The sequence below is a fragment of the Musca autumnalis genome, unplaced genomic scaffold, assembly GCF_047663935.1.
Source record: "Musca autumnalis isolate F117 unplaced genomic scaffold, ASM4766393v1 scaffold_3, whole genome shotgun sequence".
Lineage (NCBI taxonomy): Eukaryota > Metazoa > Arthropoda > Insecta > Diptera > Muscidae > Musca > Musca autumnalis.
Genome location: NW_027411866.1, coordinates 30,210,520 through 30,235,430, shown reverse-complemented (window position 1 = coordinate 30,235,430; position 24,911 = coordinate 30,210,520). Strand labels below are relative to the sequence as shown.

Sequence of the window (24,911 nt, the reverse complement as noted above, 5' to 3'; positions counted from 1 at the left end):
TCTTCTTAGGTTTTTATGACGAATGCAAACGACGCTACAATGTCAAATTGTGGAAAACCTTTACAGACTGTTTCAATTGTTTACCCGTCGCCGCCATTATTGATGAAAAGATTTTCTGTTGCCATGGTGGTCTGAGTCCCGATCTCCAGGGTATGGAACAAATACGACGCTTGATGCGTCCCACAGATGTACCCGATACTGGTTTATTGTGTGATCTGTTATGGAGTGATCCGGACAAAGATGTCCAGGGTTGGGGTGAAAATGATCGTGGTGTTAGTTTTACATTCGGTGCTGATGTTGTATCGAAATTTTTATCAAAACATGAAATGGACCTGATTTGTCGTGCCCATCAGGTGAGTAGAGAGTGAGATGCGTAGTTGTGATATTTTTAATTATTTTATATTGTTTTCCTTTAGGTCGTTGAGGATGGTTATGAATTCTTTGCCCGCCGTCAATTGGTGACCCTGTTTTCAGCTCCCAATTATTGTGGTGAATTTGATAATGCCGGTGGCATGATGACTGTGGATGATACATTAATGTGCTCATTCCAGGTAAGAACACTAGAATCATATTTTGTGTGGAGATTAAGTTGGAAAAATAATATCTCACAGAGAACAAAAAAAAAAAAAAAAGACTCTTAGAATTGGGAATAGATTTTTTCTATAGACAAAAATATTTTTTTTATAGCAATAGTCCTTGGGGTAATTTTTTTTCCTATAGAAAAGTCTTTTGATACTAAGGTCATATATTCCCTTATAAAAAGTCCTCGAGCTTTGGTTGCGATCAGAAGAAGAAAACCCTCAAAAGATTAGTTGAAATTTGTTCTATAAAAAAAATTCAGAATGTGACAAGCATTTTGTTTATACAGAAAAAGTATTGTTTCCTCATAAAACGAAGTTTGAAAACTCTAAAAATTAAAAATTAAAATTATCGCCATGTTTTAAGTCCGTATTTTTAATAAAGACCTTTTCTATCTTAAAGAACTGACAACAAAAAAGTTGAAACCCGGTTTTCGATAAGCAGATCGAACTTGTTACAATGAAGAGAACTCAAAGCATCCATATTCGAGTGGTACAGCTACAGACAACCGCACCAAGTTGGTAGCAAAAATTACAGTTTTTCTGTGTCGGCAGTGGTGTAAACCTCAAGCTCATCGATGTCTAAAAATAGTTGACTGGTTTCTCCAGTTCGTTCGATTCGGTTCATTTTATTCGGTTTTCGTGTTCCTGTTGATTAGGATAAACTGCACCGTCAAAATAATCATTCTGTTTTGTCAATATTATTTTCAAAGGCCACAATTTCGTATCATATACATTTTCAATTTCTTAACAATATCCGATTTCGGAGCCTGCACTTTCCTGTTAATCTGCATAGAGTTTTCACAAACATAATTACAGCCTGAGCTGTAATCACCCTTCTGTAGGCCTTTTTATTCTTTGCTTCTTTGGCTTTGCCAATATTGGAGTTTTGCGGATTCAGTGAATCATCCCTCTTTATTGGTGGTTACTTCACTCATGCCGCTCATCTTGATATTGTTTAAGGAGGTACTGAGGTCCACCGTGACATAGCCTCCTTATCATGGCAAGGACTTGGCAGTTAAGCCTAATATACCAACGAGGCTTCGTTCAAATACAGTTGGTACCCTAGGTTAGGTTAGGTTAGGTTGATAAGAGGGGTGATACTAGATCACCACATGCCCATGTGGACATACACTTAAGCCATAAGTAGGCCTGTTGTGCGCTCTAATTTTGGGTTATGGAAGGATTATCCTTTTTTTTTGACTTAGTCTAGGATCTCTGTCCTATTTACATAGTCTCTGATCTTTTTGAACTCGATTGTCCTAATTTGGTCGAGTCCTGGTATAATGTCATTCCCTAGTAACTGGGTTCTCAGATTTGTGAAGGCTTGACAATGGCAGAGGTAATGTTCCAACGTTTCGTCGTCCTCTCCGCATGCTCTGCATTCACTGTTTTCTGCACAACCTATTTTGTGCAGGTGCGCTTTTAGACCTAGGTGACCTGTAAGGATTCCTGTCAGTCTACTAATATCTTTTTTACTTAGTAAAAGTAATTCTTTTGTTTTGTCCTCGTCTGGGTTTCCCCATAGGATTTTTGTGTTTTTTCCCTTCTCTCCACTACTCCAGAGGGATACATGTGCATTTTTTGCCCATGTCTTTAGTTCTAGTCGCGTAGCTTTAAACGGCTTAGCGTTTTCTAGACTTACCGTTGGTTGCTCCTTGGCTTGTTTTGCCAAGGAGTTTGCTATTTCATTACCCCTAATCCCGGTATGCCCTGGTACCCATATAATGTTTACCTTACCGTGTTGGGAGTAATTATTTATAGATTTAATACATTCCAAGACAGTTCTAGATTTCACTGTCTTGGTTGATATAGCTCTAATGGCTGCTTTGCTATCCGTAAGGATATTTACAGTGGTAGGCCTTGTGTGTGTATCAAACCAAAGCAGACACTCTGTTATCGCCCGGAGTTCCGCCTGCAGGATCGTGTTATGATCCGGCAGACGGAGGGAGATTTCCGTTTCCGGTTCCATTATATAAAGACCCAGTCCGGTTCTCCCCCCTAGCACAGCCCCATCCGTAAACCCACAGCTTCCAGCGGGAATCTGTGCTAGAGCTCCCTCGATCCACATGTCTCTGTCAGGTATTGACACTTCACACAAGGCTACTTCACTAGTTTCAGGTATACGGTCCGATACTACCTGATTTATAGATTCACCCGTTGTGACCTTTAATATGTTTTGGTGGTATGTTTGGTGGCTCTTTTCGATCCACTCGCTCATCGACTTTAGCCTTACAGCTGCGATGGCTGCCTCATACCTGGTTGGTACCCTAACTGCAAAACTTGAGAACACCTATAGGCACGTGGTCAATTAGGGGAGTGTTTGTTGTTCTTGTAATGTGGATCTGGGTCTATCTCCAGTTCTGGAATGTGGCTGCTTCGATGTTTTGTAACCACAGAGCTACTGGAGTTAGTTGAGTAGGTTTGGCAGGGCAGTTGAAAAGCTGCAGTGTGTCGTGTGGACCTGTAACCCATGCTTGGCAGATGTTTTCCTATTGGATCCCTGTCCAATAGGAATTTAGAGGGCTGCACAGAGCCAAAACTGCTCTGATTTGTTGTTGTTGTAGCAGCTTCTACAAGTACATGTAAATCTTCAGCTCCAAGTTCAGAAAGGACGCCACCTGAATAGGTTCAGCCCAAAGAGAGAGAGAGAGGAGTTAAGTCAGTCGGGTTGGCTGGGTAGTTAAACAGGTGCTGCATAGTATGCGGACCGGTGCCACATGCTGGGCAGATATCCACGTGCCATCAATCCTGGCCCAGTAAGAATTGAGGCGGCTGCACCAACCAGATCTAAGTTGTGCCAACACGACTCTCGTTTGTCTTGGCAGCTGTTGTTCTTCCGCTGCCACGGGTGGTGGATGATCTTCGAGGGCGATATTCACACTGTAGGCTGCCAGAGCTTCTGCAACCGCATCAGTATGAATGTTTCTTAAACCTGCCTGGTATTTACGTTGATCTAGAGGTTCTCTTTTATATCTTTGGACCTCTCTCTCTAGATCTCTATAATCCTCCCCAACTCGCTTGGGGGTTCAGGCATATCCACCAGATGGTGATTTGGGTGGTCTTGCCTATAGCATACTAGCAAGTACTGCATCGTCAACATCATGTTGTTACGACGCACAGGAAGGATCTTTGTCTCCTCATGTAAATGGTCCACTGCAGACATGAGGTGACACCCTGTAGCTGTTCTCAGGGCAGCAATCTGACAGACTTGTAGTTTATCCCATTGCGTATCACTTACGTTAGCAAACCACGCTGGCGCCGCATAGCTTACCACAGACCGACCTATCGCGTTGTATGTGGTTAACAAGGTTTCTTTATCCGCAACCCAAGTGCTGCCGGCTAGGAACTTGAGGACCTAGTTCCTGTTTCTCATCTTATCGCACGACTTATACATGCTATCGAATGTGACCCTTAGGACTTTGGGATAGTTTGTGGTCGGAATAATTGCACCGTCGACCTGCACATTCAGTGGGAGCTTCATTTGCGCCGTCCATGTGGTGAACAGTGTGGCTGTTGACTTAGTGGTGGATATTTTCATATTCCTCGTGTGGAAAAACTCTACAAGATCAATGAGATAGGCATTTAGCCTGTCACAAACGTTACCGATATTGGGACCTGACGCCATGAGTGTACAATCATCTGCGTACGTAATTAACTCAATGCCGTCGGGAGGGCGTGGAATTGCAGAGAGGTAGACGTTAAACAATTCCGGATATATCACCCCTCCTTAGGGAACTCCCTGATTCACTCTACGAGGTTTGGACTTCCTGTCTCTGAATTCCACGTATGACTGGCGACCACACAAATAGTTGATGACCCAGCGTTTCAGACAAGGCCGGAGTGTAGTATTCTCGATATCCTCGAACAGCCTAGCATGGCTTACCATATCAAATGCTTTGGTCAGATCCAATGCTACCATCACTGTTCTGTGACATGGTTTGTCCTGGTTGAGTCCTCGTCCAATATATGTGGAAATGGCGTGCAGTGCTGTTGTGGTACTGTTATGGTACTGTGCTGCTTCCGGAACCCGTGTTGATGATCTGCAACTCTGACTTGTCGTGTCCTCTGACGCTTCTCAGCTGCGATAGATGGGGGATGTTATCCGAGGACGGCATTCACACAATAGCTGTTTATGGCATTTGCGTCTGAATGTTATTTAAACCTATTTGATAGGCTTGTTGATCTGCGGGTTTTCGCTTGTAATGTTAGACTTGGACATCTTTTTCTAGATCATGAAGATTCCTTTTGACATGCCTGAGTGGGTAGAGGGGTGGATCCTTTGCACCATATGGTGATTAGCATGACTCACGGTAACACTCGAGAAAGTGCTGCAACAAGGGCACGCCATTGTGTTACCGTACTGGATAGCTATTTCTGACGCTGGGGAGGAGTAAAGCCTGAAGGGTCTTTGCTAGCGAAATCGGTCTGTATGATACACCTTTGCTGGCATGGTACTTTTCCAGACTTCGTGCACGATGTAGGTGGCTAGCGACACGATGAGAACTTTGGTGAGGCACTCGAGTTCTGGCTCATCCAGTTGTTTCAGCATTACCATGGAGATTCCATCAGACCCAAGAGATCTGATGCGACGTAGTACTCTTCTCTTCGCCCTATCACTCTCGGGGTGCTCGACGTACTGCCGATTAAAATAACTTTTCGGATCATTCAGCGTAACGTCGCCAAACTTGGCTGAGATCCTATCTTCCTTCTTCTCGGGGTTCGAGGGTGCCCACAATTCACTTATTCCGGTTCCAATGTTGCAATTCTTTAAATGATTTAGTCACTTGTTCCGCTTATGCTCACAGACCTGCCTATTATCTCCCAGTGTCAGCTCATCAGCTCATCACGCTCATTTGCGGATCTCGCCGCCTATGTCGGGAATTATCTCTCTTCGTGTATTTGATTAGCAGGTATATAGCCGGCGTCCTTTCTGCTACCCGAACATCATAAGAGTTGGACAGATCTCTGAAGCGTTGATTATTGAACTCTATGAAGATAGGCCAATTAGCATTTCCATGATTTATGAGCGGTCTGCTGATGTAGACAATTATGGAGAGATGATCTGACCCAAGAGAAATGACGGGTTGCCAGGTGACGTCATTTGCCAGACCAGGCGGTGGCGTCTTCATTCCATTGACTGTGCAATACGTAGACTATCAATCTGTTATCTAATAAACCCCTCTGGTCAGAGCAGTCTCGCCATTGCCGATGACCAAATGCCACAACTCATGATGATGAGCATTAAAGTCCCTAAGACTAGTCGATTATGACCTTCCAAAAGCGGGTTATTGTTGGACATATAACCTGTAGTACAGCTATTAATCGGCGGTATGTATACATTAAGAAACATTGGCAGTTCCACATCTAACTGCTACTCCCATACATTCCATGTACGGGTCATTATAGCCAGGCTGAAGTGAGATACGTCTGTATTGAGCAGACTGGTGCAATAGAAAACCTTCAGTTCTGGTGCGATCACGCAGCATGCAACAACATAGTCCATGCCGTATTCCCTCACATGGACGAGTCCAGAGCAACCCCTAAGATGCAACGACTTTGACTTTTCACTAATTTACTGGCCTCGGCATGCTTGATACGTAAATCGTCACAGATGGATTAGGTGCATACTATTCTGGCCTCTACGCCAAGCCTATTGGTTTGTTATAGCCCTCGGGATCAAAGAATGTCGGTACTACATGGATTTGGAACTTTCTTATCGCCGGTTTGGGGTTCGTAATGGGGGCCGTGGCATCCATCGGTGTAGGGAGCATAAGTTTAATGGTAATAAGAAACATCCGGGCAAAGGAGGGTTGCGTCATGACATGCGGTCATTGGTAACTTTGTGTCTATAATATTCCTGAGCCTTCTATGCCAAGACTACGGCGAGATTAGCATACCCTTAGTTCACATGGATGGTTGCGAGATATTACTGCTCTTATGACTATTATATCTGACTTGTTTTCCCTCATTGAGCTGGCCATGACATCTTTCGAAGTACAGGCTTTCAATTATTTTAGTTGATAAAGCAGTTTGGACGGTTAGCGAATAATTTTTTTTTGATGTGTTGGGGTAGATATTGCTTAAAATTTCCTCACCCTAGCCATACCTCTGGGATTTTTTTTTTTTTTTTTTTAAAATACGCTTATTTCAAATCAAAATGTTGAAAATGTTGGATGACTATCAAATATACAATATTACAACCCAGATTGGGCCCCAATTTAGGTAATGTAGAACTCAACATTCAATTTTATGCCGAAAGTTCGGTTTCATCAACATGTCAATGAAACTTCAAGGCTTATGGAATCAGCCCCTGATCTGGTACCAACATTGTTCAAGAGATGTTATCGTTAATTTATAATAGACTTCAAACTATGGAAATGTGTTATAAAAAGCTTAAATTAAAAAGCTGAAATGGTTTAATAAACTTAAGCATCCGTAAATTGAAGTCCGAGATCGTTAATGTCATTTGGGTTTCATAGAAGATTACCAGAACTTGTTGTTGTAGCAGCGTGAAACCTACGTTGTTGTTGTTGTAGCCCCTACAGGTAAAGTAGTATCGGTAGAAAGAAAAGAAAAGAAAAGAAAAGAAAAGAAAAGAAGAAAATTTGAAGATTAATAGATAGGCATCTAGGCATCCACATCCAGCCCTAGAAAGCGAGCCGCCAGGACTGGATGGGTCCACAGTGACTCCGGTGTCAGGTCTGTCGGGTTTGCAGGACATGCGAAGAGGTGCCGAGTGATGTGCGGTGTTTGGCCGTATTTTGGGCATGTATCCGTTATCTCGGGATTCAGGACGGAGATATAACTGTTGAGGTACCTAGAGATACCAGATCGAAGTTGGGATAATATCGATCTTGTCTCCCTAGGTAGTGTCCTCTCGTCTTCATGAATGGGTGGGGGTCGCCCACCTAACACTACACTGCATGTGTAGGTTGATGTTTGATCTTCGACTACTTTTGTGTGGGCCTGTCTCAGAGCCATGTTAATGTCATCATCAGTTGGGTCTGAGGGGATTTGGGGAAGGTTGGAGAGTTCTTTGCGGAAGTCAAGTCTAATTGGTTCATCTTTTTCATTGGGAGGTCTGGAGATGCTAGCGTGGTTTGGGTGATCCCGTTTAGTGCATTTGATCCATGTTGTCTTGTGAGGAGGGTACTGTGAGCTTGTACCGGGAGAAGTTTTGCTTCATGGTGAAGGTGATTTTCTGGGGCCTTGGAGTGGCATCCAGTTGCGATACGCAAGGCGGTGTTTTGCACCCTTTGAAGATTTCCCCATTGTGTGTCACCAGGCCAGGTGACCATATAGGGGCAGCGTAGTCCATGAGTGGGCGTCCTATGGCCTTGTAGGTGGTTAAGATGGTCTTTTTATCTTTGCCCCAGGTGCTACCGGCAAGAGAGAATTGAGAATTTTATTTCTTTTGCCCACGTTCCCCGCTACTACTTCAGCGTGTTTGCAGAAGTAGAGTAAATTATCAAATGTGACACCCAGTATTTTGGGGTTTTTGATCGTCGGGATGGTCTGTCCGCGGATGTGTATGTTGAGTTGCGCATTAACTTCTTTGGTCGACGATGTGAGATGGTGGCTGAGGACTTAGGGGCAGATAGTTGTAGGTTTCTGCCTTCAAAGAAGTCTTTGAGTAAAGGGAGGTAACCATTTAGGTCTGACTCTAAGTCTGAGATTTTCCTGCCTGTGCAGTCGTCAGGGTAGTAGATTAAATGCACATTCTCGAGTGGATTCGGGGCTTCGAAAAGCAGTGGAGATAAAACTCCACCTTGGGGAACCCCCTCCTTGTTCTTCCTGGGTGGTGATGTTTGTCCTCGGAATTCTATATAAGATTGCCTTCCAGCCATGTAGTTTACCAACCATCTCTTTAGGTAGTTAGGGAGAGAAGTCTCCATAACGTCCTTCAGAAGTATGGTGTGTTTAACTGTATCAAAGGCCTTGGACAAGTCTAGGGCCACTAATATGGTTATTTTGTGTGGTCTCTTACTGCTTAGTCTTTCCGTGATCCTGGTCGTGACTTCACTGAGGGCTGTTGTGGTGCTTCTTCCGGTTCCGAAGCCATGTTGGTGGTCGGCCAGATGGAAGTGCTCAGTGAAGTACGGATGAGGATGGACTCAAGAATCTTCACGACTGAGGATAGGAGGGTGTTGGGTCGGTATGAGTTTCCTAGGTGCGCGGGTTTACCCGGTTTGGGGACTGGGACTATCTTTCCGATCTTCCACATATCGGGGACCTCGAAGGTGCTGAGACAGAGGTTAAAGGTGCATGCAAGGTAATTTGCACCGTGTTGGCCAATGTGCTTCAGCATCTTCGTCGCCAAGCCATCCGGACCAATTGCTGTGGAGCTTTTGGCGGCTTTAATTTTTATAAGCACATTATCCGTTGTGAAGGTGGCTGGGTCTGTGTTTGACTTTAGGGCACGAGAGGATCGGCGTAGCCTTCTTCTTTTGCGGTCTGGTGTTGATGGGTGTTCAACAAATTGCCTGCAAAAGGCGGCTGCTGTCTTAGCTGGAGTTTTGGGTGTGTTTTCACCGAATGTTATTTTTACGTTGTCGGAACGCCTGGGATTTGAGAGGTTTCGAATCGTATTCCAGAGACGTTTTGTGCCTGGATCCGATTCCTCTAAGTGTTTCCTCCAAATTTTTCTCTTGTGGTTGGATACCAGTTTATTTCATTATTAAGATTATTAATTCTGGCGTCCGACGGGTTGGTTTTCCTAATGGAGTTCCTGAGGTCCGCAAGTTTTGTGGCTTCAGTCGGGAAGTAAGGCCTTATGTTTTTAATTCGCCCGGCTGGGATACATCTCTTGCAGGCTTGTGTAAGAGTGAGCCTAAAGAACTTTTCGCCCGCTGGTGCCGAGGTGGGTGGAGGGGCTCGTGAGAACTCAGTTTCCGTCAGAGTTGTGAATAGCTCCCAGTCGGCCTTATTGAAGTTGACGAAGGTTCTGTTCTCAGATGTTGTTGTTTCCGCTAAGCAAAGTTTAACTGTAATGGGGAGGTGGTCTGAATTCAGTGCGATATCCACATGCCAGGTGGTGTAAGCAACTAGATTGGCACTGACTAGTGTCACGTCAGGGAAACCTACATTGTTGTGTGTAATGCTGTTCGGGCCCTATGATAAAAATGAAATCCCATATCACTGAGTTAATATAAATCGGGGTGCACTCAGTGGTATAAGAGTTTCTCGTTTCCCTTCGGGGATATCCGCGAGAAATATATGTATTTAAATGAAACCTGTAACTCTATGTTTTGAAGGACTACATAATAAGAAAATGCATTACCTTTTTTCTATGTAGACTTTTTTTATTTTTAAAAATCCTCAGGTTCTTCAGATAGAGGTTCTCCCATAAAAATTTCCTATTATTTTTTTATTTTCCCCTAATTAATTATAATAATTATTGTTTTTTCACTTGGTCGCCAATTCAGATAATGCAAAACAATTCATTCCATTATTTTTGCCAAAGAAAATGCATTACCTTTTTTCTATGTAGACTTTTTTGTTTTTAAAAATCCTCAGGTTCTTCAGATAGAGGTTCTCCTATAAAAAATTGCTATTATTAATAATAATAATTATTGCTAATTATTGCTTTTTTGACTTGGGCGCCAATTCAAATAATGCGAAACTATTCATTCTATTATTTTTGCCAAAAAAAAAATAATATTTTTAAAAGGAAATTCAGATTCAACCAACCTGAATGAAATTTGAAGGTCAATATTGAAAGCTAATAGAATCAGCCCCTGATCGGGCGCCAACATTTATCAAGAAATGTCATCGTTAATTTAACATAGGCTCCAAATAATAGAAATGTATAAATAAAAAAGTTTGCATCCGAGATTATCATTATCACTTGAGTTTCATATGGCTAACCAGAACTTGTTGTGTGTACTGCTGTTCGGACTCGCCGAAGTTCTATTTATACAATTACATTCATAAAGAGGTTCTCCTATAACAATTTGCTATTATTTTTACTTTTCCCCTAATTAATTATAATAATTATTGTTTTTCACTTTTTCTTTCCAGATATTAAAGCCCTCCGAAAAGAAGGCCAAATACATGTACAGTGGCATGAATACATCACGGCCAACAACACCGCAACGTAACGCGCCTCTAATAGCAACGAATAAGAAGAAATAATACATCCATCCGCTTCCATTTCCTTAAAAGTTATTAAATTATTATATACATATAAAATTTGATAATAATTATTATTATAATTATAATACAAAAACAAGAACTACAAAAACAACAACAACAAAAACCACAAAAGCAAATAAATTAACAAAAACTACAAAAAAATCTACATCATCCGCAACAACACCTACCACAAATGAAAAAAGAAAACTTGCTAATACTATTACTTCATGTTGTTATTTTAGAACTTTGACAACGACAACAACAAAAATAACACCAACAACTGACACAGAAACAACAAAAGAGCATCCCCATGTAGAGTAATATCGATAAAGTCCATGTTAGTCCTTCAGAAGGAATTCAGAATTCAGTAAAAAATGAACAAAAACAAAAGTTGCAGAGTTGAAGGTTGATGATGTGGCATGTTTTAGGGTTATTTTTATTTTGCGTCGAAGAAAACAACAAGAGGAAAAGTTAAGTTTAGGAGCACCAAATGGGTTCCTATATTTCTATGATTTGGTTTCATAAAATTTGCTGTTTGATTTACCTGTGCTAGTTGTAGCAAATAATATTTGGCTTCTTCCAAAAAACACTTATGTCATTGTAATCAGGACAGCAATACCTACCTATAGCTGGTAAAAATTTTAAAAAGTTCCAGTGCTGGCCCTGAACATAACTTAAGCCGCATACATATGCAGGGATATCAGAAATATTTTTCTCGAAAAACTATAGGATCAAAATCCATATGAGGTCTTTTAATGAAGTCCTCGTTATGCCTCATTTCCTCTTATTTGTATAAATGTGGAAATAAATCTCGCAAAAATAGGGAAGGGGCAAATTTTGCTATGGTTTTTCATAAGTGAATGTCTTTATAACAATTCTAAGTTTGTTGTGCAGATGTGCAATAACTTTAACATGAACCATATTTATGCCGAAAAAATCAACTCTGCAACCCAATCACAGATTGTAAACAATCCACTTTCTCACACAGGTGTCCCCCCTGACTTTGTCCAATTCCTTGTCACATGTTGTTATTGTAATAATTTGTTTTAATTTACTAAATTTATTGTTAACAAAAATTTGTAAAGTTCTTCGAATTGGAAAAAAATATATCAAAAATATTTTTCTTAACAAAATGACTTCCAAAAATATTGAAAAATACAAAATGTAAAAATTCTCTGTAAGAAAAGTTTAGTCTATAAGTAAACGCGTATTCTTGCCAAATTGTTAGCGGCAAAATTTCTTTATGGTTACAGAATTCTTATAAACTGTTGAAAATGTTACATGACTAGCGGATTTACAAAATTACTCCCCCTGCTTGGGCGCCAATTTGGTTAGTGCAGCTTTAAACACTATTGTTTTTACAGTGTTTTTTTTTAAGAAGAAATTCGGTTTCGTTGAAAATGCTAATAAAAGTTCACGATCAATATTGAAAGCTAATAGAATCAGTACCTGATAGAGCCCCAACTTGATCAGTAAATTTTTATCGTTAATAAAATATAAATAATAGGAATGTTGGAAGGAATTTAAATCCAAAAACACAAATGTTATAAAAACATCCATACATTGAATTGTAATTGAACTGCATTTAGTAAGCCACTATGTAGCTATAAATCGGACACCAAGTAAATCGAATGTCCGATTAAGTATTCTATAAGGATCGTACAATAAATTTTGTAAGGAAAAAAGAGATTTCAATCAATTGCCGATGGATTTTTCCGATAAATATCGAAAGCTAATGAAATCAGCCCCTAATCGGACGCCGGTTTTTGTAAAGGGATTTCATTATTAGTTTGAGTATAGGTAAAATGGTAAAAATTATGTAAAAAATTAAACATCCATACATTGAACTATATGTGATAAATGAAAGAAGCTGCCTAAAGTACCGTAGTATATGAAAAAGTGTGGTTTCCCAAATGCCAATGATATTTCTCGGTCATTATCCCCCAAGCGATACAAATGTAGGATGAAAAGTTTAAATTCAATGTATAGCGCTGGTTTGGCCACCAATTGCGTTAACTAAAAATCCATATCCATGGCCAACAATTTTCTAATATTCCATAGATTAGGCGTCGTTAAAATATTAAATGAACTCTTAAGGAATTTAGTAAAACAATATTGGAATATAAAGGTAGGTACTTTTAAGAATTTGGTCAAAAAGGAAAATGCACTTCAGACAGCAGATTTAGAGTCTCTAGACCAGAGTTAGTCCACGTGCCGTTTTCTCGTTTGATGCTACCCATGGGTTTGGGATCCTTGGATAGAATCTTACGAAACCTGGCAGCTTCGTTTACTCCTTCTATAGACTCAGCGAAGCAAGCCCAAGATCTCTGTTTAGCCTTTTTAATTTCACTCTTGTACTTATTGAAATTAACCCTGTAGGTATCCCAATCTGTACTGAGAGAAGATTTGCTGGCTTTGTTGTATGATTTCCTGGCCGACTTGCGAAGACTGGCCAGGTCTTTATTCCACCATACCGGCTGAGATTTCTTCCCAGGGTAGGTTATTGGGCAGGAATCCTCCTCGTAACACCTCAGGAGGGACTTACTTAGATCGTTTACAGCAACCTCGACTTCCTTTGATGTAGACAGTCTTTGACGATTGCTTAACACCGAAGTCGTTTGTAAGCTATAATTGTTCCAGTCTGTCCTCCTGGGATTCCTGTATGGTTTTTGTTTCTCCGAACTTATGGGGACTTTAAAGAGTATCATCTTGTGATCTGAAAAATTGGACGCCAGTTGTAGTAAAGAAAAATGACCATTAGTTCTATGATTGCACCCAGGATGTTGAGATTTAATTTTGAAGATCACTTGAAGTTGAAAACCACCAGATAATTAATCGGGGATTTCTTACAAAAATAATTCTGACGACAACCAGGACAATAATCGGGGATTTCTTAAAGAAAATTTTCAGGCGACCCCTGGGAAAATAACCGTAGATTTCTTAAAGCAAATTTCAAGCGACAGCCGGGGAAAAATCGTGAATTTCATAAAGAAATATATCAAGCGACCACCAAGAAAATAATCGTGGATTTCTTAAAGCAAATTTCAGGCGACAACCAGCACAATAATCGTGGATTTCTTAAAGCGAATTTCAGGCGACAACCAGCACAATAATCGTGGATTTCTTAAAGCAAATTTCAGGCGACAACCAGCACAATAATCGTGGATTTCTTAAAGCAAATTTCAGGCGACAACCAGCACAATAATCGTGGATTTCTTAAAGCAAATTTCAAGCGACAACCAGGACAAAAATAATGTGGATTTCTTAAAGAAACATTTCGGGGAGCCCCCTTAAAATATATCAGAGAATGTTTACGATTGTACCCAGGATGTTGAAATCTATTTTTAGAGAATACTCGAAATTGACCGCCAATATTAGGTAGACATTTTATTTTCATTCTCTGTTCAGCAGCAGCCCAATAATTTTATCCAGAAAGTTGGATCCAATTTTATAGATTATTTGAACTTGAGCTGCCGTCAGAGTTCACCCTCGATTGGCATGTGTTGTTTGCTTCACAGATGCGTCGCCATTTTATATAAGTTTTATGATTTTACCCTGAAAATTGAGAAACAAATTTATAGAATACTTAAATTTCATCTCCAGAGAATAAAGAAATTCATTTTTATTCTCAGTTCTGGTATGTGTCACATCTAAAGTGTACTCTCCGCAAAGTCCTTTGAAATTCCTTTAAAAAATTGGGATTTTCACGTTTCATTTTTTCTAATTGTAAAATCACTTGATGCTGGACACCAATGAATAAACTGTGAAAATTGAATTTTCAGTTCGGTCATAGAACATAGCTGAAACTGTTCCCCACATTGGGCGCCAATTGAAATAAGCATATGATGATTGTTCTATGATTTTACCCAGGACCACCAGGAAAATAATCTTGGATTTCTTAAAGCAAATTTCAGGCGACAACCAGGACAAAAATAATGTGGATTTCATAAAGAAACATTTCGGGGAGCCCCCTTAAAATATTTCAGGAAATGATTACGAATGTACCCAGGATGTTGAAATCTATTTTTTAGAGAATACTTGAAATTGACCGCCAATATTAGGTAGAAATTTTATTTTCATTCTCTGTTCAGCAGCAGCTCAATAATTTTTTCCAGACAGTTGGGAGCCAATTTTATAGATTACTTGAGCGGCCATCAGAGTTCACCCTCGATTGGCATGTGTTGTTTGCTTCCCATATTGGTCGCCATTTTATATAAGTTTTATGATTTAACCTGGAAGATGAGAAACAAATCCTCTCTGGATGGATTTGTTGCAGACAATTCTGGCCTTGGTTCTGACCTCTACGCCAATGCTATGCCTATCGGTTTGCTATAACCCTCCGGGCCAAAGAGTTTCGGTACTACTCCTATCGTTGGGTTGGTAATCGGGGTCGTGGCTTCCATCGGGATAGGTAGCATAAGTTTAATCGTAATTGGGAAATCCGATTTAGCGACAGGTACATGTTTCATTGTTGGTTTTGTGGATCTCAGGACTGACGTTGTAGTTTTGCTTTGGCCTTCTATGCCAAGATACGGTATTCTTAGTTCGCACGGATGGTTGCGAGGTATTTGTGCCCTCATGACTATTATATCTGACTTGTTTTCCTCATTGAGCTGGGCATAACATCCTTCAAAGTGCAGCCATTTCGCGTTCTAGTTAATAAAATAGTTTGCTTGTTTTGCGGAGAATTTTTTAGATACACCTAGTATCTAACATAAACTTTAGTCGCCGGACAATATCTCTGAGAATTCTTTTATCGAAATAACCTTATTTAAAATCAAACTGTTGGAAATCTTACATGACAATCAAATGTACAATATTACAACCCTGCTTGGGCGCCAATTCAGATAATGCAAAACTAGTAATTCTATAATTTTTGCCGAAAACATTGATCGGCATGTGTTGTTTGCTTCACAGATGCGTCGCCATTTTATAAAAAAAATTGGGATTTTTAGGTTTCATTTTTTCTAATTGTAAAATTACTTGAAATTGGGCGCCAATGGACTGTGAAAATAGAATTTTCAGTTCGGTCATAGAACAAAGCTGAAACTGTTCCACAGATTGGGCGCCAATTGAAATAAGTAGATGATGATCTATGATTTTACCCACGAAGTCTGGGTACAATATTAGGAATTATTTGATGTTAGGCGCCAATACGATGTAAAACTTTAAATTTTATTCACATTTCTGACTAACGGTACACATGAAAGGTATATTTGGGTATGTAATTTTAAAAATTATCCGCGCCAATGGGATATGGAAATCGAATTTTGTCTGTTCCCCGTATTGGTAAACAGTTTGAATAAAGAATCGTTAATAATTCAATGATTTTACCCAGAAAGATGGAATTTGGACGAGATGTAGAAAATGTAGAAATTTAATTTTTAATTCTCAGCTCTGGTAAAGGTCTCATTCAAAATATTTTTGAACTGTAGAATAAATTTTTCCTAGGAATCGGGATCCTCACTTGCAGTTGAGCGCAAATAAGATGTAGAAGTTTAATTTTGTTCGGTTTCTTCTCATATGTTGGTGTACACCTTATTGAAATTTCGTTCAAATCTGAGTCTTTAGGTTAGGTTAGGTTAGGGGATGTGCAGTCACTAATTGTGACTGCGTCACTCGGAGACCTTCCGGTCCATTGTGATCATCCATTAGAAAAGAGCTACAGGAGAAAATGAGGTGAAAAAAGGGAGTTCGTTCTTTTGACTGACATAGTCGGCCATATGGATCTTGCCACAATGCACCTAGGTTCATTATGCCACAATTAACTGGCTCTTTCGTCAGAGAACGTTTTAAAATTTTGAAAGAAATGACAAATGGGTGGTTTGATAGAGTCAGCGATAGCTAGGTCTGTGGACTGTGATCTTCGCCTAGCTAATTCGTCTGCTCTTTCATTACCCAGATAGTCGCGGTGTCCTGGTACCCAGCATAGCCGGAAGCCGTTAGTTAGCGCTCCCAAGGCTGATCTACACTTAAGGACGACATCGGATTTGATGTGGCAGGATTTGATGGCTTTAAGAGCCGCTTGACTATCCACAAAGATAGTCACCGGTTCAAAGATTTCTGCATCCAAACTTTTTATCAATTCCGCTGCCTTCCAAATCGCGAAGATTTCAGCCTGGAAGACACTACAGTTGCTGTCTAGCCTGTAGGTGTACTCAAGAGATCTGAGTCTTTAAATCTGAGTCTTTAAATTTGCTTGTTTATCAGATTAAACGCCAATTGAAAAAATGAGTCGTTAAAAGAATGTAGAAATTTAATTTTCGATAACAGTTCGAGCTTTTTATTCCATGTACCCAGCTTTCTGGAAGGTTACTGGAATATCCTTGAAATCTGAACTTTTTGGTTTGCCTGTGCCCCAGATTAGACGCCAATCGGAATAATGAATCATTTGATAGTTCTGTAATTTTAGCTATGGACCAGGATCCATTGTAGAGATTATATACACCCTCCAGAATGTCCATGAAAATATCCCTTATTTTATTCCGCATAGCGAATGTAAGATATCCAATGTCTGAGTGAAACAAAAAATCGATTATTAAATTTCCTAGTGGATTGAATCAATTATTTAATAGCGAAAAACCATCAGTCCTGACATTGTGCAACAATGTGAAAAACAAGCAGTGTTCGGTTAAAAAACACGTAAATAGGCTTTTTACTAAAATATTAGAATGAAGTGTGGATAAATTCTGTTATCGTAATCTAAATCACGGACAAGGTACGGGACAAGGGCAATTATGCTATTTGCTAACAGTTTAGACGCCAATTGAAATGTTATTTGAACTTTAAGGGTCGATTATGGATAGCAACTGTAGCAACTACTGTTGTTTCGTTGCCAGATGAGAAAATCATACAATTAAAATACCTGAAACGGCAGAAAATTTTGTCAAGTTCAATCAATATCAGTGTCCTAAATCTTCAGCTATTAATTTAATTCGGAAATTGAAATTTATAACATTAATGGGCCGATTCTGTACAGCGAGGCGAGTCATGTCGCGTCGTCTATCGTCTCTGTGACAAAATTTAAAAAATGCACTACGTACAGCGATAGAAAATAATCGTCGATAACAAGTTATTTTTTTTTTTATTTTTATTCGTTAGTAAAAATGAAGGCGACAGCTAATTTGTTGTCGCCGGAAAATGAACATTACGGCGACAAAATTTGACGTCGTCGTGCGACTTTTGCCATACGTAATGGAAAAATTGCAACTGGCAACGCGACACGACTCGCCTCGCTGTACGGAATCGGCCCATAAATTTGCTGTCGGCAACGCAACTGAAGTTGGGTTGCTATCTATAGGTTAGGTTTTAGAATGCGCAGCTGCTGTAAATGGCAGCCACTCCACTCGGAGACCTTGAGGTCCATTGTGAGATCATCCTGGGTATTGAATAGTATTAATTGATTGGTAGCTTGATGGTTATTGGTAAAGTGAATAGGTGCAGCTCCGGATGTGGTGATGATATATACTGGTGATGGAATGAAAATATGGTTATAGATGAGATGTCTATGACGAGTGTGGCTCTGGATGTGGTGATGATGTTGACTGTTTCGTCTTGTTGCCGCTAAGGGGATAGAAGATTAGGTTTGGATAGGAGAAAGAAGATGGAAAGTGAAGAGACAGGGGAGAAGTAGAAAGATAATAAGAGAATAAAGAGGAGGGATCAGATGGAGATATTTAAATGGTGGATTAACTGATATAACTGGGTTGCTATCTATAATCGACCCCTTAATTCTCAGATAGTGAATCAATAGATATTAAGGGCATTACTTGTTTAAAATCTGAAATGCACTAAATTTGTGTGTTTCATTAAATTTGTATATGAAATGTAACCTACAGTAGCCCCATATTGGGCGCCAAAATATGTAATACCCACATTTTATTTAGGCCATTTATTAAAAAGTGTCGTGAAAACTGGGAATAAAGAATGGGTGAAATTGAATTCGCATTCTAAACGAAATCACGGACAAGATACCGGAACATTCAACAAATATTCCCAATAAATATTATCAATTGTGTCAGTTAACAGATTGGACGCTAATTGGATTACTAATTGAAGTTACATTCTCAATAGACATTATAAGACCATTGTGTGCCAACATTCTTAAGGCCTGGGTATATAAGCCGCTCGGCTTTCCTGCTTAATTCATTTCTGGTAAAAGACCAAAGACCAAGTTCGACCTAATTGAAATGTGGTTCTGACATTTCTTTATTCCTTTACAAGAAATTAATTAAGTAAGAAAGCCGAGCGGCTTATGTGTCGAGGGCTTTAAGTTTTTACCATGACTTATGTGACAAAATGATCATTTTCGCCTTTTCAAATTGGTCGCCAATAGCAATATACATAAACATAAATGAAATCCATTGGCGAACTCAGTACAGGAATTTGCTAATTGCATAAACAACGTATGCATGTTTATTACAAATCTTATTAGGAAATATTGATTGTGAATTTTAATGTAGAAATTAGTTTTAGGTGGGAGATTTTATTAGCCTCAGCTCGGGCGCCAACAGAATTCACAAAGAAGAAAATTGAATTTTTCACTGAGATAATTGCCACTTGACACTAAAATTGGGCGCAAAAAGATCTTAAAGATCTGAAATTATACACTTTTTCTATAGAAACCATTTTTTTCTATAAAAATTTATAAAAAATGTAGGCAATTGAAAATGAAAATATGTGTATCTCAACTTATTTTAAGGAATTTATTTATTTGGTGATAGATACTCATATAGAAATTATCCCAAGATGGCAGTTTTCATCCGCCTTAGATTGGGCGCCAATGAAACTCTAAAAAAAAAAAAATTGAGATTAATTTTGTTGATTGCATGCTATTTATTTTATTTCCTTATGGTTCTCCTCAAATTGGGCGCCAGCCAGAGAAAAACAAAGCCAGCTAACATGTAAATTTCTTACAAAAGACTTTTTACATTTTTTTTTTCAAAAATAAAACCAAATTTGTTTGGATTTTCAAAAAAAAAAAAAAATAATCAATGCAACTGAAATAGAAAATATGTCTTCGAAAATTCCAGCAAGGTAATTATAAAATGATAACACCGAACTACATAACCTATCAAAATTGTAGTAGCATTCATAATAAAGGACTAATGGAGGATGACTAACTAAAGAAAAAAAGCAAGTGGAAACAAAATAAAATCCCTTTTTAAATAATTTATAAGAAAAAAATTACTAAGAATTATTTTGTAAGTAATTTCATCTTCTCTCTATTTATAAATAACTCGATTTTTTCCCAGAAGTGAATTTTCTTTTATCTCTCTTCTGTCTTATTTCTATTCACCACTACCAATCATTGCTTTTATTTGAAATTAGTATTATTTATTGTTTAAAAACTAATAGTTTCCGTGTGTTTTTAGTTTTTTTTTCTTATAGTTTATTGTTTTATTTCAAATTATCTCTATATTTAAATAATATATTTATTTGAAAAATGTATGAAAGCAAAAATGAAAAAAAGCTTACATAATCTTTAGTAATATATACAACTGTTTTCTTTTTAGTTTTCTGCGCATTTCTTTCTTTAAATCTATTTTTTTTTTTGTTAATTTATATGAATTTTTCTTGTCAATTTTTAAAACAAAAAAACCAACCAACTACAAACATATGCTTGAGCATTTAATTAAATAAATGTGTTTCACTTTAATTATTATTATTTTAGTTCTTGTTTTATTTTATTGGATTACTGAGGTATTTTATTTTTTTTTTGTAGGGAAATTTTTGTTTTTATAAAATAAAACAGCATTGCAAGTCGATTGGGCGCTCAACATATTTGAAGCTTTAACCAATTTCCTTGTGTAGCTTCGCAGCCAGTTTTGTTTTCAATAACCGGGGTTTTACTGGCCATAATCATATTAAAAGTTTAGATTTGGTGCCAGTAGATTCTCGATAATTACTACCCTCCACCTCAATACTTTGTAATAAACTATCGGACCCATAAAACGGGATGGGCAAAAACGATTAAAGTTTGCCAAATTGAGCTGAAAAAAAAACAATGAAGCAGAATACTCAATGCTTCTTCGGAATTTTAAAGATATTCCAATTGATGATTAAACAGTGTGAAGCCACCAAATAAGTGTGTCTCGTGAGAAAATCACTTTAAATCGAAAAATCTAATACATTTCGGCAGAGGTAAAAAAAAAACTTTCCACTTTAACGGGCTTTATACGGCGTAGCACACTCCTCTTTTCCCTGTCACTCTCGGTCTGCTCTATGTACTTCCGTTTAAAATAGCAACCCAGCTCTTTGGATATGTCACGCAAAATCGTTTTTTCATGGTCAAAACTCTGTAACTTTGGAACGGATAGAGATATTTTCATAATTCTTCTTTTGTTCGACAGATAACACTTTAGGCTTTCCGATACACCAAAAGCCACCAACAGAGTAAAACGTCAAAGTTAAAAATTTGATTTTTTATATCTTGCATCAAAATATGAGTGTTGTTGAGTTTTTCATATGTTCCAACTATTTAACAAGTAAAAAATGATCAGTCGGCTTTGCCGACAGAGATATACCCTCAGACTGTGTGAATTGAAACACTTTTTTCCCAAGAAAGTATATATTTAAAGGTTTTTGCAAATTTTGGGCGTGTGAATCAACAAAAATATGGATTTGGATAGAAGCTCAAAAAGTTTTGCGGGGAAGGTATCGAAAGGAATGGACCGACATATTCCATTTTGAAAGTGCGTCTTATTTTGGGTGACATTCCCCTTGATAGATATCGCGACCACCTGTTGTTTCATTTGGTCACCGTATAATTCACAGGTTTTGGACCATTATATCAGGAAGCATGTACTTGCCTACGAAAAACATGATATCGCTGTAAATAGGACCACTAGGTAAAATTTTTCAAGGGCTCCTCGCACAGATCCTTAACCCGGTTGCTATGTTTATAAGATATCGCGCGTACAATTTTAGCTAATATTTTCGAATTTTTGTGGGGGAGGTACCGGAAGGAGTGGATCTACAAGCACCACCTTAGAATTTCATCTAATATTCGAAGAAATATTACGATATGAAAAGTGTGGATCAACTCAGTATTTGGTTCGAGAGTTGTAGTGATCTCCAGCCACTACATGGTGCCATAGAGGGGTTTTACACTTTTCGGGTTTTTTTTTCAAGAAGTATGGACTTGCCCCTGAAAAAACTTTTACCGTCGTAATTGAGGCAGCGAATGAGAGTTTCTTCAACAATAATAAAAGTGATTCCAGAGCAGTTCTTAAAGTGTAAAGTATGGACCAAATCGGTCACTATCATGCGCACAATTTTTCCGAACATTTTTGAACTCTTGGGGTGGAGGTACCTGAAGGATTGGACAGATATGGCTTATCTTCGAACTTAAACTAAGTTTGGACAAAATATTACGAAATCCAAATTTTGGACCGAATCGGTTGATCCGTTCGAGAGTTATCGTGGCGCTCCAGCTAGACAGACAGACGGACGGACATGGCTAAATCAACTCCAAATTGTCTAAAACACATTTTGTCCAAACATACTTGGGGTCTGAAACCATTATTTCGATGAGGCACATTTTGCCCGTATGAATGTGTATATACCCTCGTTATCATAAATGCTGAGGGTATAAAAAAAGGTCAAACCCCCAATAAACAAACCACAAAAATACAAAAATTAATAAAAACAAGTAAGAACGGCGTTAAGTTCGGCCGGACCGGTTGGATATTGACGTCACAATCTTCAGTATTACGAAAATCGGGAGGTACCGTTCTATGGGGGCTATATCGAAACGTGGACCTATACCGACGAATTTTAGTCAGAAATGGGGCAATATGAAAGCGTGGACCTGTACAGACATATTTCTGGCTAACAGTTTTATATCACATTGAAGACTAAATACAAAATTTTAGCCATTTTTGTGGAATATTGAAGACACAACCTTCAAAATACGAAAAATCGGGAGGTACCTTTCCATAGGGGCTATATGAAGGTGTGGACCTATACCGACAAATTTAAAGGGGAAGTTTAAGTACCCCCAACGAAGTCTAAATACCAAATTTCAGCCATTTCGGTGGAATATTGAGGCCACAACGTACAAATTACCGAAAATCGGGAGGTACCGTTCTATGGCGGCTATATGAAAGTGGGGACCGATACCGACAAAATTCTGGGGGAAGTTTTATACCCCTAAAGAAGACTACGTACCAAATTTCAGCCATTTTGGTAGGATAATGAAGCTAAAACCTTCAAAATACCGAAAAAATCGGGAGCTACCGTTCTATGGGGGCTATATGAAGGTGTGGACCGATACCGACAAAATTCTGGGGGAAAGTTTTATACCCCTAAAGAAGACTACGTACCAAATTTCAGCCATTTTGGTAGGATAATGAAGCTAAAACCTTAAAAATACCGAAAATCGGGAGGTATCGTTCTATGGGGGCTATATGAAGGTGTGGATCGATACCGACAAAATTCTGGGGGAAAGTTTTATACCCCTAAAGAAGACTACGTACCAAATTTCAGCCATTTTGGTATGATAATGAAGCTAAAACCTTAAAAATACCGAAAATCGGGAGGTACCGTTCTATGGGGGCTATATCAAAACGTGGACCGATATATCCCATTTTCAATACCAACCATCCTGCAAGTAATAAAAACTTCTGTACCAAATTTTGACTCTATCTTTAAAGTTGCGAGCTGTATCTTGATTTCAACAGACAGACGGACGGACGGACAGATGGACATGGTCAAATCGACGTAGAATTTTATGCTGATCAATAATATATATACTTTATAGGGTCTCCGACCAATATTTCGATGTGTTACAAACGGAATGACAAATTTAATTATACCCTCCATATGGTGGAGGGTATAAAAACAATTACTGCATTTCAGGAATAGTGTTCATAAAGTCCTGCCATGGTTCAAATTTCTGCATTTCATGAACGCCTTTCATAAAGCACATAAAAATACTGTTTTTTTCTGAGAGATTGACAAAAAATTTTGACGAGTTGTTATTATTGGACTAACAGCGCCACACACCACCAACCAAACCAGAGACAAATTTTACTACTTTTATTAATTCTATTATTTTGTATTATTGTAACTTACCGTTTCTTCTAATGATTTTCACTGTAGTTGTTATCGTGTTGTGAACATAGGATAGCAGAATAATACGAACCATATTAGGGATACGCAGTCAAATCCAATAATCGGGTTTTCGATTATTCGGTTTTCGTGAAAAACTTAAAACTCGATTTTCGGTTAGTCGATTATTTGAGAGTGTCCTAAAAGTCGACTTTCGATTAATCGTAAACCGCCGAAAACCGATTATAATCGAATATAATCGACCATTTTCGTTGATGTGATCCGTGATGGTTATATGTATACGAAAAAATACCATTGATTACTCGGTTTTAGCACACCCAATAGTCAACAACGACTAATAGTCGATCATGATTAATAGTCGACTACGAATAATGATAGACTACGACTAATGGTTGACTACGAATAATAGTTCACTCCGTCTTCTGAAAGTCGATTAAGAATAATCGATTATCCGGTTTTCGCACAGTCAATAGTCGACTACGATGTTTAGAAATTTTACGGCTAATAATCGATTAATCGATTAACCGAAATCGATATTACGTATCCCTAAACCATATGTACCTACATGCTGAGTCTATCAGCACTAGGTTGAGATATTAGATGTTTCCTTTATATAAAAGAAATTAAAAATTTGTAGTTGCGAACTATACAGCCAAACACTTTGTTTTTTCGACACCAAACGCACTGTAGTTGTTTGGTTTTTCAATTAACTAACAACAAAATTGTTGCTACCAACAGGTATGTTGTTGTGGTGTGTATTAGGGTTATGACTTTTTTACAACCTCATATCCCTGTATCATAGCGTGATGAGTTTTGCCATAAGATTACATAAAATCTTAATGATTTTAAAATTTGAATTTATCAAAATTATGGAAAATTTTTTGAAGTCACTGAAAACAGATATATTATTAAAAATAAACTTTAGAGCCACATGAGATAATTAAAATGACATAAAATTTATTTCTCACTATTTTTCTTCAATTCCGAGAATCGCAACATGTCGTAAACGCATTTATTGAAAAATATAATTTTTTAACAAAAAACAAAAAATTTAAAATTTTTTCAAAGTGACTTTTTTAGCGACTTTTTTAATATTTGAATGAAATAAACGTTATTATAGTT

The 24,911-nt window shown here is 38.4% G+C and overlaps 1 protein-coding gene across 6 annotated transcripts in view; it reads left to right on the top strand.

The window, feature by feature from the left end:
• The window catches only part of flw (protein phosphatase 1 catalytic subunit flapwing), a 180,905-nt gene extending 169,044 nt beyond the window's left edge, over positions 1-11,861 (top strand). For all 6 annotated transcript variants that reach the window (XM_073978708.1, XM_073978705.1, XM_073978707.1 and 3 more), the window contains 3 exons: positions 10-353; positions 417-551; positions 10,602-11,861. In XM_073978708.1, coding sequence (XP_073834809.1) covers positions 10-353; positions 417-551; positions 10,602-10,715 — 593 coding nt within the window. In that variant the 3' untranslated portion in view covers positions 10,716-11,861. The remainder of the gene's footprint in view (positions 1-9; positions 354-416; positions 552-10,601) is intronic.
• The last annotated feature ends 13,050 nt before the right edge of the window (positions 11,862-24,911 follow it).